Source organism: Scardinius erythrophthalmus (assembly GCF_964197995.2).
Source record: "Scardinius erythrophthalmus genome assembly, chromosome: 25".
NCBI lineage: Eukaryota > Metazoa > Chordata > Actinopteri > Cypriniformes > Leuciscidae > Scardinius > Scardinius erythrophthalmus.
In genome coordinates this window covers 6,994,159-7,008,391 of record NC_138245.1, presented here as the reverse complement: position 1 = coordinate 7,008,391, position 14,233 = coordinate 6,994,159, and the positions used below count along the sequence as shown (strand labels likewise).

Sequence of the window (14,233 nt, the reverse complement as noted above, 5' to 3'; positions counted from 1 at the left end):
CGCTTAATGTAACAATGGGTATATTATTGTCACTTATAACAGCATGTTCAAAGTCTGAATCTTTTGATCATTCAAGTAGACCGAACCACAGGTTGATTGGTGGTATCCGTCCTTTATCACTGCAAACGGCCTGCTAAACTCTGAGATTACACACTACCTTCATATGGAACCTACTCGTGTTGAACACTTATCAGGCTCTGGGTAGTTTAAGTGTAACAAAGAAGATAGAAAAAGAACAGTACATTGGAGATAATGGTTCATTTGGTGCATCATTTTATAGATTAAATACCAGCATATGACATTGGAAAGGCTTAATTGTTTTAGGCTAATTGTTTTACAGAGATGCTCTATAAAAAAGAACCTTTTCTCCTCTGTCTCATAGTCACATAAGACATTCATGATTAATACATTTCTGTCCCTACATAATTTTGGGATATTCTTTGTGGTGTATTAATAGTTATATAACACAGTGTGACTCTGACTTTTTAAAAACATTCAGTCTGACTGTCCTTTCTTCTGTGTATTGTTTCATTTTGTAATTAACTTTGCTTTGTCTCTTGTATTGTTTATGGGTTCCAGCAAAAACTCAACACATAATTGCCTCTGGTTCCTCGTGATTATTGTTTTTATGCCCCAGAGCTCAGCATTTGTTCTGATTTAAATCTATAGTTGTGAAAATCTAAATCAGGCATTGTAATAATTACAGCAATTAGGACCATTCAGACTACTGTCAGAGAGAAAAAATAAGAACGCAAACTTGCCAGAAAGAAAACGAAAACTAATTTGAACGCTGGGTGGCAGTGTTATGCTTTTGGATATTTCATCCACTGAACCCTCACTTGGTTACAATCACAGAAAATGTGAATTTGCAGATAGGAAAAGATGCCAGTGGCGCAAGCAATTTTGATTCACATAAAATGTTGTAAACTTAGTGTTGTTGTACACGAGTCTCGTCTTGGTCTTGTCTCGGTCTAAACCTTGTGTCTTCAAGACCACATCAAGACTAAGAACTCAGCATTTTATTTCAAGAACAGTCAAGGTCACAACTGCAGGGATATTACTAAATTGCTGGTTTATTATCTGATCATTATCTGATCAGAAATTAACAAGGGATTGTGTCAAAAATGGCACCAAAATGAATACAAATGCCCACAAAATTCAAGATACCATTGCAATAAATTACGAGATGAGATCTTGTTTTTATAACAGTTTTAGTTTTTTATAATTTCTTTTAAAAAAGAATAATAAATAATGGATAGTTCCTGTTCTTGATTGGTTGAACTGTGTTCGAAGCTAATAGGTGTGTCCGACTTGAAGTGGCGCTGCGCAGTCTGGTGTATGACATCAAAGTCACGAATGTGTGATTGGAAAGCATAAGGAGTCGTCAGCTCTCTAATCGCTCTTGCGGTGTGATGTCATACAACATTTGGTCTGCGCAGCACGCTTCAAGACGAACACACCTAAAAGCATTACTCACCCCTTAGCTGTCTAAAAGCCTTGGTCTTGCCCTGGTCTAAACCCCTCAAAGTCTTGTCTTGGTCTCAACCCCTAAAAGTCTTGGTCTCGTCTTGGTCTCAATCCCTCAAAGTCTTGTCTTGGTCTCAAGCCCTCAAAGTCTTGGTCTTGGTCTCAAGCCCTCAAAGTCTTGGTCTTGCCCTAGTCTAAACCCCTCAAAGTCTTTGTCTTGGTCTCTACCCCTAAAAGTCTTGGTCTCGTCTTGGTCTCTACCCCTCAAAGTCCTTTCTTGCAGCTTCTGTGCCACCTCAGCAATGCAAAGATGAATTTTCCTGTTAGTGATTTCATTTGATTGGTAACAGTTCCATATAGTGTCTTATTATGCTAACTGTATTTATTGATAAGACATTTCTCATGCAGTACATGTGGATGTTTCAGATTCATTTGTGGAGTTCTGGTCTTGGTCTTGAGTCAGTCTCACCTTGGTCTTGTCTTGGTCTCAACCCCTCTAACACACATTGGTCTTGATCTCAACCCCTCAAAGTCTTGGTCTCAACACACACTGGTATTGTCCTTAACCCCTCAAAGTCTTGGTCTCTCGTCTTGGTCTTAACATACACTGGTACTGTTCTTATCCCCTCAAAGTCTTGGTCTCGTCTTGGTCTCAACCCCTCGAAGTCTTGATCTCGTCTTGGTCTCAACCCAAACTGGTATTGTCCTTAATCCCTCAAAGTCTTGGTCTCGTCTTGGTCTCAACCCCTCAAAGTCTTGGTCTTGCCCTGGTCTAAACCCCTCAAAGGCTTGTCTTGGTCTCAACCCCTAAAAGTCTTGGTCTCGTCTTGGTCTCAGTCCCTCAAAGTCTTGTCTTGGTCTCATCTTGGTCTCAATCCCTCAAAGTCTTGTCTTGGTCTCAAGCCCTCAAAGTCTTGGTCTTGCCCTGGTCTAAACCCCTCAAAGTCTTGGTCTTGGTCTCAACCCCTAAAAGTCTTGGTCTTGTCTTGGTCTCAACCCCTCAGTCTTGGTCTCATCACACACTGGTATTGTCCTTAACCCCTCAAAGTCTTGGTCTCGTCTAGGGATGTCCCGATCCGATCCACGGCATCGGTATCATGCCGATACTGGCCCAAAACGCTAGATCGGATATCGGAGGGGAGAAAAAAAATTATCCGATACCTATGATCCGATACCCATTAGGGGTGGAACGGTACGTATTCGTACTGAACGTACGTTCGGTGCATGGATTTACACAGAGAATACACGGTATAAAAATAAATAAATCTCGCGTGCACATTAATTAATGTAATACGAAACTAACGTTACTGTTATATATGCGCATATGCGGGTTCTTTAGGGACACCTAATCTGTAGCCCGCCTTAGCTCTGAGCGCGCGTCTATATCGCTTCAAACGCTCACTTTATCATTACGGTACGTTCACACGGGGCGTCAGCGTCAACGCTTCCCATTGACTTTGAATGGGTGACGTCAAGCGTTGCCGAAAAGAATTGTGGATCCGTCGGCGGTGCTTCACTGGCGTTGCTTGCGGCAGAAGTTGAGAATTTTTCAACTTCTGCCGCGAGCAACGCCAGTGAAGCGCCGCAGACGGAAGCGTCAGCCAATAGGATCGCTCTATGCAAATACAGTAGCCAGGCGGCAGCCAATCACGTTCATCCTGTTCAAGAGCTGCAAACTGAGGATACATTTTAAATTTCATTGGCTGACGCTGCTATGACCATGGCGTCAGTGCCAAACTTCAGCCACGCCTTCCGTCAAGCGTTGACGCTGATGCCCCGTGTGAACGTACCGTTATACGCGCGTGGCGCGTCCTATTCGCTTTGGACGCACGAATGGATTCAAACTGTTCAAGCATCGAACTAGACGCGATAGACGCAAATTTGATGCTCTATTCGCGTTTTGGTGTGAACGCAGCAAAATGAACAGGCTGCGATGTCAAGATTGCAATGCTGGTGTGTGTGTGTGTGTGTGTGTCAGAGAGAGAGGCACGGGCGCGATCGAACAGTGGAAACAAAAAAACATACTCCGTCATTTTCATACAGGACATCATTAAAACTGGAAAAAGTGTTTATATTTGTGTAAAACCCAACATTGTGCTTTTGTCAAACTGTAAACTCTTGTCAAACTGTAACTGTCACCCAACCAAAATCACACACACACACACACACACACACACACACACACACACACACACACACACACACACACACACACACACACACACACACACACACACACACACACACACACACACACACACACACACACACACACACACACACACACACACGCACACACACGCTGTTTAAAAGCAAAAATGATCTCATCTTTTTGGACATTCATCATTGCATTGGTTTTCATTTCTTGTCCTAAAACAGAGCACTAATCTGTTTATTTTTAAGTTACACATTCTACATTGAATAAAAAAGAAAATCAAATGTGTTTTTAAAAGTAGTATTATTTTATACAGAAATAAATTATTTATAATTCAGATGAGAATAAAGTTAAAGTTAATTAAAATTTAAAGGAAACAAATATATTGATCTGAAATATAGCAAATTAATTTTAAATTCATTCAGGTTACCAAACATATCTCAAGGTCTTTTGAATAAAGGCTGGCAGTCTTTCATTATCAACTGTTGTTGTGGACTATATACTGGAGAAGTATTTGTTCTCCATTTGAGTGAGATGTTTTTAAGTGGCTAATTGAGGAAAGTGCTTCCATTATATTTTATTATTAGTAGTATTAGTTCAAGAATAAAATAAAAATATCGGATTGATATCGGTATCGGCAAATAGCCAAAGCTGCGGCATCGGTATCGGAAGTGAAAAAGTGGTATCGGGACATCCCTAGTCTCGTCTTGGTCTCATCCCCTCAAAATCTTGGTCTTGTCTTAACCCCTCAAAGTCTTGGTCTTGTCTTGGTCTCAACCCCTCAAAGTCCTTTCTTGGTCTCAAGCCCTCAAAGTCTTGGTCTCGTCTTGGTCTCAATCCCTCAAAGTCTTGTCTTGGTCTCAAGCCCTCAAAGTCTTGGTCTTGCCCTGGTCTTAACCGCTCAAAGTCTTTGTCTTGGTGTCAACCACTAAAAGTCTTGGTCTCGTCTTGGTCTCAACCCCTCAGTCTTGGTCTCAACACACACTGGTATTGTCCTTAACCCCTCAAAGTCTTGGTCTCGTCTTGGTCTCATCCCCTCAAAATCTTGGTCTTGTCTTGACCCCTCAAAGTCTTGGTCTCGTCTTGGTCTCAAGTCCTTTCTTGGTCTCAAGCCTTCAAAGTCTTAGTCTTGTCTTGGTCTCAAGCCCTCAAAGTCTTGGTCTTGCTCTAGTCTAAACCCGTCAAAGTCTTTGTCTTGGTCTCAACCCCTAAAAGTCTTGGTCTCGTCTTGGTCTCAACCTCTCAAAATATTGGTCTTGTCTTGGTCTCAACCCCTCAAAGTCTTGGTCTCAACCCCTCAAAGTCTTGACTTGGTCTCAACACACACTGACTGGTCTTGGTCTCAACCCCTCAAAGTCTTGGTCTCAACACACACTGGTCTTGGTCTCAACCCCTCAAGTCTTGGTCTTGATCTCGTCTGGGTCTCAACCCTTCAAAGTCTTGGTCTTGGTCTCGTCTTGGTCTCAACCCCTCAAAGTCTTGGTCTTGGTCTCGTCTTGGTCTCAACCCCTCAAAGTCTTGGTCTCAACCCCTCAAAGTCTTGGTTTTGTTCTCGTCTTGGTCTCAACCCCTCAAAGTCTTGGTCTCAACCCCTCAGAGTCTTGGTCTCAACCCCTCAAAGTCTTGGTCTTGGTCTCGTCTTGGTCTCAACCCCTCAAAGTCTTGGTCTCAACCCCTCAGAGTCTTGGTCTCAACCCCTCAAAGTCTTGGTTTTGTTCTCGTCTTGGTCTCAACCCCTCAAAGTCTTGGTCTTGTCTTGGTCTCAACGCACACTGGTCTTAGTCCTGACTTGGTCTCGGTTTCTTGACTACAACACTATTGTAAAGAAGCAATTAAATACAAATAACAAATATCAAGCAGCATAGACTCACTCCACACAATGTACAACATGGAGATTTACTTAAAGTACATCAAAACTCATATTTTATTTTATGTATAGCAATACAATTTACATATTAAATAACACTATAATAGAATGCTTTGATATAGCTTTCAACAAAAGAAAAAAAAGAGAGAGAGAAAGAAACAACAACCAAAAAAAAATAAAGAAAATTTGTGTGTTATTCCAGATTACAAAAAGAGGATATGATGGTGACACACACCTGCTTTGCACGGGAGAATTATTCTTACAAGAGCTATTCTATTGCACTTCTGGACAATGAAACAGATTTTATTTAGATTCAAAGGGGGGGGGGGGGGGGGCAAAGAAACAAAACAATCACTGCCTTAGTTTATGATTGTTGTGAGTGTGTTTGGAATATGATGTCAGCCACCTTCTGAAGGATCTGGGGACATTTTGTGTTAACCATCAATATGAGAACTAAACACAAAACTAAAAACCAAATAAAGTTGATTTATATGAAAATATAAAGTTTGCGACTATATGCCAGGATACAAAGCTTTCAGAGAGCGATGGGTTAATGAAGCAACAAAAGATATGTACATGATAATGTAAATATATTTGCAAATGCAACCCACAAATAATGCTAGGGCAAGAAAAGGGAAAAAAGGGGACACCACAGGACATAAAGGTAAGAAAAGATTTAGAAATGCAGCTTGTCACCTCCAATGACCGTACGTGCAGAGTCAGAATATTACCCCAAATGTTGGAGAGATATGACTTCATTTTTCGCCCTCCTTCTTAGGAGAAACAAGATATTAACAGAATAAACACCTTCAGTGTTGGTCTTCTCCATCTTAACAGCATAACGATTTCAATCTTTCTAAAGCATTTCAAAAGACAAACAAAAATTCAACAGCTTTTTTCTTCAAAAGAAATCAGTAATAGTATACATTCTCATTCACTTGCAACATAAAAAACAAAGGTGACTAATGTCTTTAGTGGAACAATTTTGACAAAGAAAAAACTAAAATCAAAACAAAAAACATAAAACATTATTTTGCCTGTGGAATCGTCCTTTTCATCCTTTTTCCAGACACTTCCAAAAACATTCTTTTTAAAACGGCTTTACCCAACAATAAAAAAAAAACTTTCCCACGTGTTTCGTGAATGAAGTGAATGACAGTTTAGTCTTTGGTAAAAATTAATGAATCACGGGTCCCCTGTTTTTAAGACTGATTCTAATGTTACTTTAGCAAGGCCTTTGTGCTGTATGGCATGAGAGAACAGTTTATGATATTACAGTGACCGTCTTCCCTAGTGTATCTGAGGATCTTCGATACTGTAAGAAGTCTGTTAAGTGAAGAAATGTTTAGACAGAGTCTACAGGGTTCTAGTAAAACCAGTCAATACCAAACACAACACACACCTATATCACACACACACATACACACACCTGCCGAGGTGAAATGAGACTGTACAGAAGGCATCGAGAGACTTGTATACATTATTCTCAAAGTGATGGGACGGCTTGTGACAGAGAACTATTTAAAAAATAAAAGGACAAAGTAGAGCAGTATAAAATTACAAAATGAAGTGGGCAAATAACAGAATTAACTCCTACATTATGAGTCCATAGGTAATGCGTCACATGATATCATTACCTGCCCGGTTGCACTCAAGTGACACAAGTAGCAGCTTGCAGCATAAAGCAATGGTGAAATCAAACCAGCAGGGGGGGCTAGAGAAGTCATGAGCTCTGGGGGTCCTTCAACCGAGCGCAGTGACTGTGACAGTTAACATTTACAAAAGCACAAGTTATCATGATATACCATATATTCATATATATTAAAAGCAGAATATGAATCATACAAAAGTTCACAGTAGCTGTTTTAATACCACCTTTTCGAAAGTAAATATGGGTTTAATTAGAAGCATAATGAATAGATCTACTATTTGGGGTGCGAAAGCAAATAAACAAACCAAAACTAGCAGGCCATATTGCTCATATGGTCTTTCATCTGTGAATCTGACGTTTTGTGGTGAGTCTTCGCAAGTTGGACGTGGGATTAATCTCTTTTTCCAGCTTCTGAGGTGTGCGTGGAAAAACGTCTTTCGTCTGTGGAGGTCATTTCGCAAGCTTCGGAAAGCAGCTTTATTATGGAATGTCAAAACAAGGGCGTGACAGTGAGAGCTCAAGTGAGCGAGAGAGACCAACTGTGGTCGAGATGGTGGAGTAGGCAGTAACACTGATAGTTTCATAGTGCAAACTAGACAGAACTGTGTTTCATTTTGTTTTGTTTGTCGTGAACTCAAAAAACGTTGGTGCAAATGTTCAGTAGGATAACATTAAGACATAAAATGGCGAAAAAATAAATATCAAAAACTTTTTATCAGTGTAAAAAAGTAATCAGGTTATTCTTTTAACCAAGAGTTCTGGCAAAAAAGGCCTCAGAAAAAGTCTGTCTTAGTCCTTGAAGTTTTACAAAGTTAGATTAAGTGCCTCTTCGGGGGCTTTAGACGAGGGACTCCATGCTTTCAGCCGGGTCCGATTCGTCAGACATGGCCATACTGCCGTTTCTGTCCAGGGACATGGGGCTGGATCCGTTCTCTTTCGTGCTTATCAGACTGAGCATAGCTTTGTAAAGGTACTGGTACTGTTCCTGAAAAACAGAGGGAGACATAAAACATGACTATGGAATGGGGCAGAGAGGGAAGGTTTGGAGAAAATGAATGTTTCCTTTAGAAAACTAGATTTGGACATTTTCTGAAAGCAATAAACAAAACAAAAAAAGTGATGCCTGATTTGACTAGGATGTTCTCTATGGAATTCTGGTCTCTAGATATGGCTCTGCTCCCTCATTCCACCTCCAGTCCAGTAGGGGGCAGAAATGTAACAATTCCGTCACTTACTGGACTGGAGTGTGAAGTGCTGAATGGTATACGGGGATTACAGTTTTCCTGTGAAAATGGATTAAATAATATGATCCTGTGCATAACATCCAGAAGAAAAAAACAGATATCGTGGCCACAAATTAAGAATTCGTTCCCATGATTAAATCGTGACAACATTGTACTAATTCATTCTAATTCATTTTTTGGACACATTTTACTAATTTATTCCTTTGTTTTAGGCCACATTGTACAAATCTGTTGTAATTCGAGAAGTCGTGTGAACGGATTTGTGGCCACATTTTAATAATTTGTTCCCTCGGTTTAGCCGAATCGTGACATTGTTGTACTAATTTGTTGCAATTTGGGAACAAAAAACGTTGTGCGAACAAATTAGTGGCAACAATTTATTAATCCGTTTCCTCGTTTTAGTTCAATCGTCGCCACGCTGTAATACTTTGTTCTAACAAATGAATTAGTCATGGATCAAATCCTGTTTTTTTTCTCGGCATGTTATGTATGGGGCTCTGTAAAATAATGCTTGCTGATCAATTTCGTTTTGGTAAAAAAATGTATGCCTTATTAAGCATTAAAGTGAGTGTCAATTTACTGGCAAACTAAATTCACCCAGCCAGAGGTTGCTTTTGTATTCTGTAGAAGAAATAAAGTCATTAAGGTTTGCGGGTGAGTGTGTGTTTGAACTAAACCTTTAAATATGACCAGTATAAATCTATAAAGCTCAATATAAACACTTACAATGTCGGTAAAGACCCCTGGTCTCATGAGGTTGATCATCTTGGCCACCTGATAGACGCCCACAGCTCCTTCACTCTCCAGCTGCTGTGACAGTGTGGTGAGAGCACATAACATCCCAGCAGACACTGCACCAAACCTGTCCACACACATAATATATAAACAGAAATGTTGTGCAACCCATTTCCCCTCTTAGGGTGTACTCACACTAGGCACTTTTGTTTTGAAGAAAACATGAGGAAAATCGCTTTCGCTAATAGACTTAATAGATTTATCACAGCACAGCGATTTTCACTTGAAGATTATTACGGAGGCAACTGACGCTGATGGAGGAATTTGCAGCTTTACTCTCTAACTATGATTCATGTTCATCAATAAGGTGAAAACAGACCAGTTATAAATCTAAATTTACTCGAATTGAAAAGTGTACTATCCAAGTAGTAACAGAAGATGTTTGCTGTCGTCATGATAACAGTAGTGAACACACAAGAGTAGTAGCTGTTTCGTGCTCTACATTCATGCATTTGGCAGACGCTTTTACTTTACTATTGCATTTCAAAGTACACATTTACATTCTTATCAGTTCTTGCTTTCCCTGGGAATCGAACCCATGACTTTGGAGGTACAAGCGCCAACGCTCTACTGTTTGAGCTACTGTCTGTACATCACACTACATGGGTACTGCACCCGAGCCCAACCGGTCCGGCAGCGATCACATGAACCATGTGAAACCATGAAAATGAACCAGACTTTTGGGGCCAAACATCCTCCAGCACGGTTCAGATCGCCTAGTGTGAGTAAAGCCTTATAATGTGTCATATGCCAAGTTTAAAAAATATTAAACAAGAAATAAAGTGTAGAGCAGGACTTTTATTTCTATTATTGTTTCTTTGAGAATTGACTGGAACATGACATGTTGTGTCTAAGTGACAAGAAGTTAAAGGATGAGGTTAAAAATGTGGGATTGGTGATGTCAGACAGGTTTTTTTGTATTATTTATATACTACTATTATAGTATTTATTAATATTTAAATTAGCTTTTATTTTTATATTTTCAGTTTTCATTCAATCAATTTTAGTTTGTTTAGTAATTTTGTTATATGCATTTGTCATTTGTATCGTTTAACATATTTTATTAAGGTTAATTTATTTTTATTTCAGTTTTAAATTTTAGGAGCTTTTACTTAAACGTATTTATTTGAGTTAGTTACCGAAGCAACATTTCTAATTTTTGTCTTTTAAGTTTTTCAAGTTTTTAATCTAATATATATATAAAATCATGCAAAATATGACCAAGAATGTGCATGAGGATTTTTTTTTAATAACTTTAAGACCTTTATGTTCTCATGAAACTAAAGTGTAGTGTAGTATTTATTTATTTAAATAAATAAAAAAAAAGAATAAAAAAAGAGAAATAAATTCAACCAAGCATCTAAATAAGATGCTTTTTATAGATCATGGTACAGGCCATTTTCTGTCTCATTTCATCTTATGTTCTTGCTTCTCTCTCTGACAGCAGTGCAACATCTCCCACCATAAACACTATATTTAAATCAATGGGAATCGAATCCATTACTGTTTCTATTGTTTGACACACTAAGGCGCTGTGATCCAATTAGCTCTAATGAGTATTCCTTAATTTCAACAGACATCACTTTGCAACAAAACGATTAACAATGGCCCCTTCATGTTTATTCATTATGTTAATGTGGTTAGCTTGCCTCATCTGATAAACATGGCGGACTAATTGAGCTTTTCAAAATGTGTAATGTTACTGTGGTATCACCCCTAAGAGCTTTCCAAAAGATGGCAGTCTTAATTAGCATTGCGTTCATTAGCGGTGAAGATATGCTAGTCCGTCAAATGCTCCTCCTGCAGGAGCTGTTGACAGAAGCAAGGATCTGGCTCTACTGTGGAGTTATTTCTGCGCTCGCCGTCTCCCTGGTGTTTGACAGAGAGCTACTTCTGTCTTGAAGGAATGTGAACTCTTTGTAGTCTCGAAACGGAAGGCCTCTCGTTTCCACTCACACTTTCCACTCTGCCTCCATCAAATTTCTAGAAGGAGCTGAACATGAAGGATGACCAAAAAAGCTGATCTATCAAGAGCGAATGTTTGAAAATTTATAAGGCTGAATATCAATATGTCTGCTAGCTACAAAAAGTATGTATTATTGTTGGCGAAGTTAAGTGCATACGTATGAATCAAGTCACAAAACATGAAAATGTTTTATAGTATGTTCCATTTCTGACATACTATATCAGATGGTTAGTTTGCAAATTGTGATTGAATCAAATGTTTCTCTCACTCCAACCCCTAAAGCCAGAGACAGTTATCAGGCTTAAACAGGTTTTCTAAGCCAAACTGTAAATTAAAAGAGGCAAATTTGGATTAAAAGAGCATTACTTACTCATCATGCACTATAGTGGGTCCATCTCTGGTCATGGCCTCTTCTTTGATGACATTGATGAGCTCAAAGGTGCTGCTAATGGGAGCGTCAGGGTTTGGCCATTTTGGGCACTGAAAATGACGAACTTCTAAAACATAATCATCCTAAAGAGAGAAAATAAGAGAGAGATAATAATTACAAATTATTTATATTGTTTAAAAAAAGCACACACAAAAAAACGTTTCCACAAAAAATATATAGTAGCACAACCATGCCCGTTCATGTTTCATGACACCAAATCCGCATATTATAATTTTTTCAGAAGGATCATTGAAGCTTTGCCATCACAGAAATAAATGACATTCTTAAATATATTAAAAAACAAAACGGTTATTTTTAATTTTGTATTGGAAATATTTCACTATTACTGTATGCACTGTATTTTTGATTCAATAAATGCAGCCTTGTTGAGCATAATAGGTATTAAGATGCGTTTTGGTCGATCGGATCACAAGTGGACGACGCTAAATACAGGTTTTAAAATGCTTTGAGCTTGTTCACATTCGACCACTTCCACAGGTAGTCGAAAACACATTTGACTGGATTGCTTTCATAGTATAGACGCTCATGTGGTCGAATGTGTTCAAATAGTCACAAAAGACCGTCTACTCTCCACCTACTGACCTAATGCCTAAACATTATGGCAAAGGCGCCAGCCAGACATGATTTAAACTTGTCGGCTGGAGACCCAGGTTTGGTTTGAAGATGTAAATGTACCAAGCACAATGTTCTCTCACCCTCCCGGTTTTCGAGTTATCCACACAAAACCGCTTCTCCGCTCTTCGCGAAACAGAACGCGATGCTTTGATCATCGGTGATTCCATTGTTCGGCACGTCCATGCTACATCAGGTAAAAATAAGGTGCACAGTCACTGCTTTCCTGGTGCTCGTGTTTCTGAAATCGCTGCTCGCGTTCCCGAGATTCTGAACGATAACGAGCGCGTCGGAACTTTGGTATTGCACGCGGGAGTGAACGACATCAGGCTGCGCCAGACGGAAGTTCTGAAGAAAGACTTCAGGAATCTGATCGAAAATGTTAAATACCTTTTGACTAGTAACCAAAAGTCCAAATCATAGTCTCTGCTGCACCAAATTAACTGATATAAATAGTAGTGTAGAACATTGCATAGAAACTGTGTCTATTCCTCGTTTAGTGCGATCAAATAATAAATCTACTGCAGGATCTAGAAAAAATCTAATTGTTATTAAAACAGAAAATGTTGCTATTAGTAAACAAAAACAATTTCTAAAGCTAGGTCTTTTAAACATTAGATCACTCACACCTAAGGCAGTTATTGTAAATGAAATAGTCACAGATAATAGCATAGATGTACTTTGCCTTACTGAAACCTGGCTTAAACCAAATGATTATTTCGGTCTAAATGAGTCTACTCCATCAGGATACTCCTATAAGCACGAGCCCCGTCTGATTGGTCGTGGCGGCGGTATTGCAACTATCTATAGAGATATTCTCAATGTTACTCAGAAAACGGGTTATAAGTTTATTTCATTTGAAGTACTTGTACTAAATGTTACGCTCTTAGATGATAGAAAAACATCCCTATTATCTTTAGCCTTGGCTACCGTATATAGACCACCAGGGCCTTACGCTGATTTCCTAAAAGAATTTGCAAATTTTCTCTCAGATCTATTGGTCAATGTCGATAAAATATTAATTGTTGGAGATTTTAACATACACGTAGATAATCAAAATGATACGTTAGGGGCTGCGTTTATAGACTTATTAAACTCCTTTGGGGTTAAGCAAAACGTTACCGGACCAACTCATCGTTTTAATCATACACTCGATTTAATTATATCACATGGAACCGATCCAACCGATATAGATATCATTCCGCAAAGTGATGATGTAACTGACCATTACATGGTAACTTGCATATTACGTACCCCGGTAATATATCATGCTGCGCCGCGTTATCGATTAGGCAGAACAATCCTTCCATCCACCATAGATAATTTTTCAAATTGCTTATCGGATCTGTCTCAGCTGCTGCCTGAACCTAAACAAACAGATGAACTAGACGAACTAACCAGCACTATGAGCACCGTTCTCTCTGGAAAATGGGATATTGTTGCACCTATGAGACTAAAAAAGGTCAGAGAGAAAATTAAAGCACCATGGTACAACAATACTACTCGTGTTCTAAAGAGAGAAACCCGTAATTTAGAGCGTAAATGGAAACAAACTAATTTAGAGGTTTTTAGAATCGCTTGGAAAGACAGTACGTCACGCTATAAAAAGGCCCTAAAAGCGGCCAGGGCTGAGCATCTCCGCAAACTAATAGAAAATAACCAAAACAATCCTAGGTTCTTATTTAACACCGTGGCGAGACTAACAAATAAACAAGCGTCACCTGAACAAAATATTCCGTTACAGTTTAGTAGTAATGATTTCATGAATTTTTTCACTGAGAAAATAGAAAACATCAGATCCACAATTGTAAACGTTCAATCTTCAATCGCGCCTTATAATTCAGCCTCGATTATCACCCCGCAAGAACAATTACAGTGCTTTACAACTATAGAACAAAAAGAGTTAAATAAATATATCATTTCCTCTAAAACAACATGTTTATTAGATCCCATACCAACTAAACTATTGAAAGAAGTGTTACCTATAGTGGAAGAGCCTCTCCTCAATATTATTAACTCGTCTTT

General features: G+C 39.0%; 1 protein-coding gene across 1 annotated transcript in view; it reads right to left on the bottom strand.

Moving 5' to 3' along the window:
- Window positions 1–5,528: 5,528 nt before the first annotated feature.
- The window catches only part of ptprga (protein tyrosine phosphatase receptor type Ga), a 280,039-nt gene continuing 271,334 nt past the window's right edge, over window positions 5,529–14,233 (bottom strand). The window contains exons 27-29 of the mRNA XM_081356988.1: window positions 11,516–11,658; window positions 9,111–9,246; window positions 5,529–8,125 (exon numbers count right to left, since the gene is read on the bottom strand). Coding sequence (XP_081213114.1) covers window positions 7,979–8,125; window positions 9,111–9,246; window positions 11,516–11,658 — 426 coding nt within the window. The 3' untranslated portion in view covers window positions 5,529–7,978. The remainder of the gene's footprint in view (window positions 8,126–9,110; window positions 9,247–11,515; window positions 11,659–14,233) is intronic.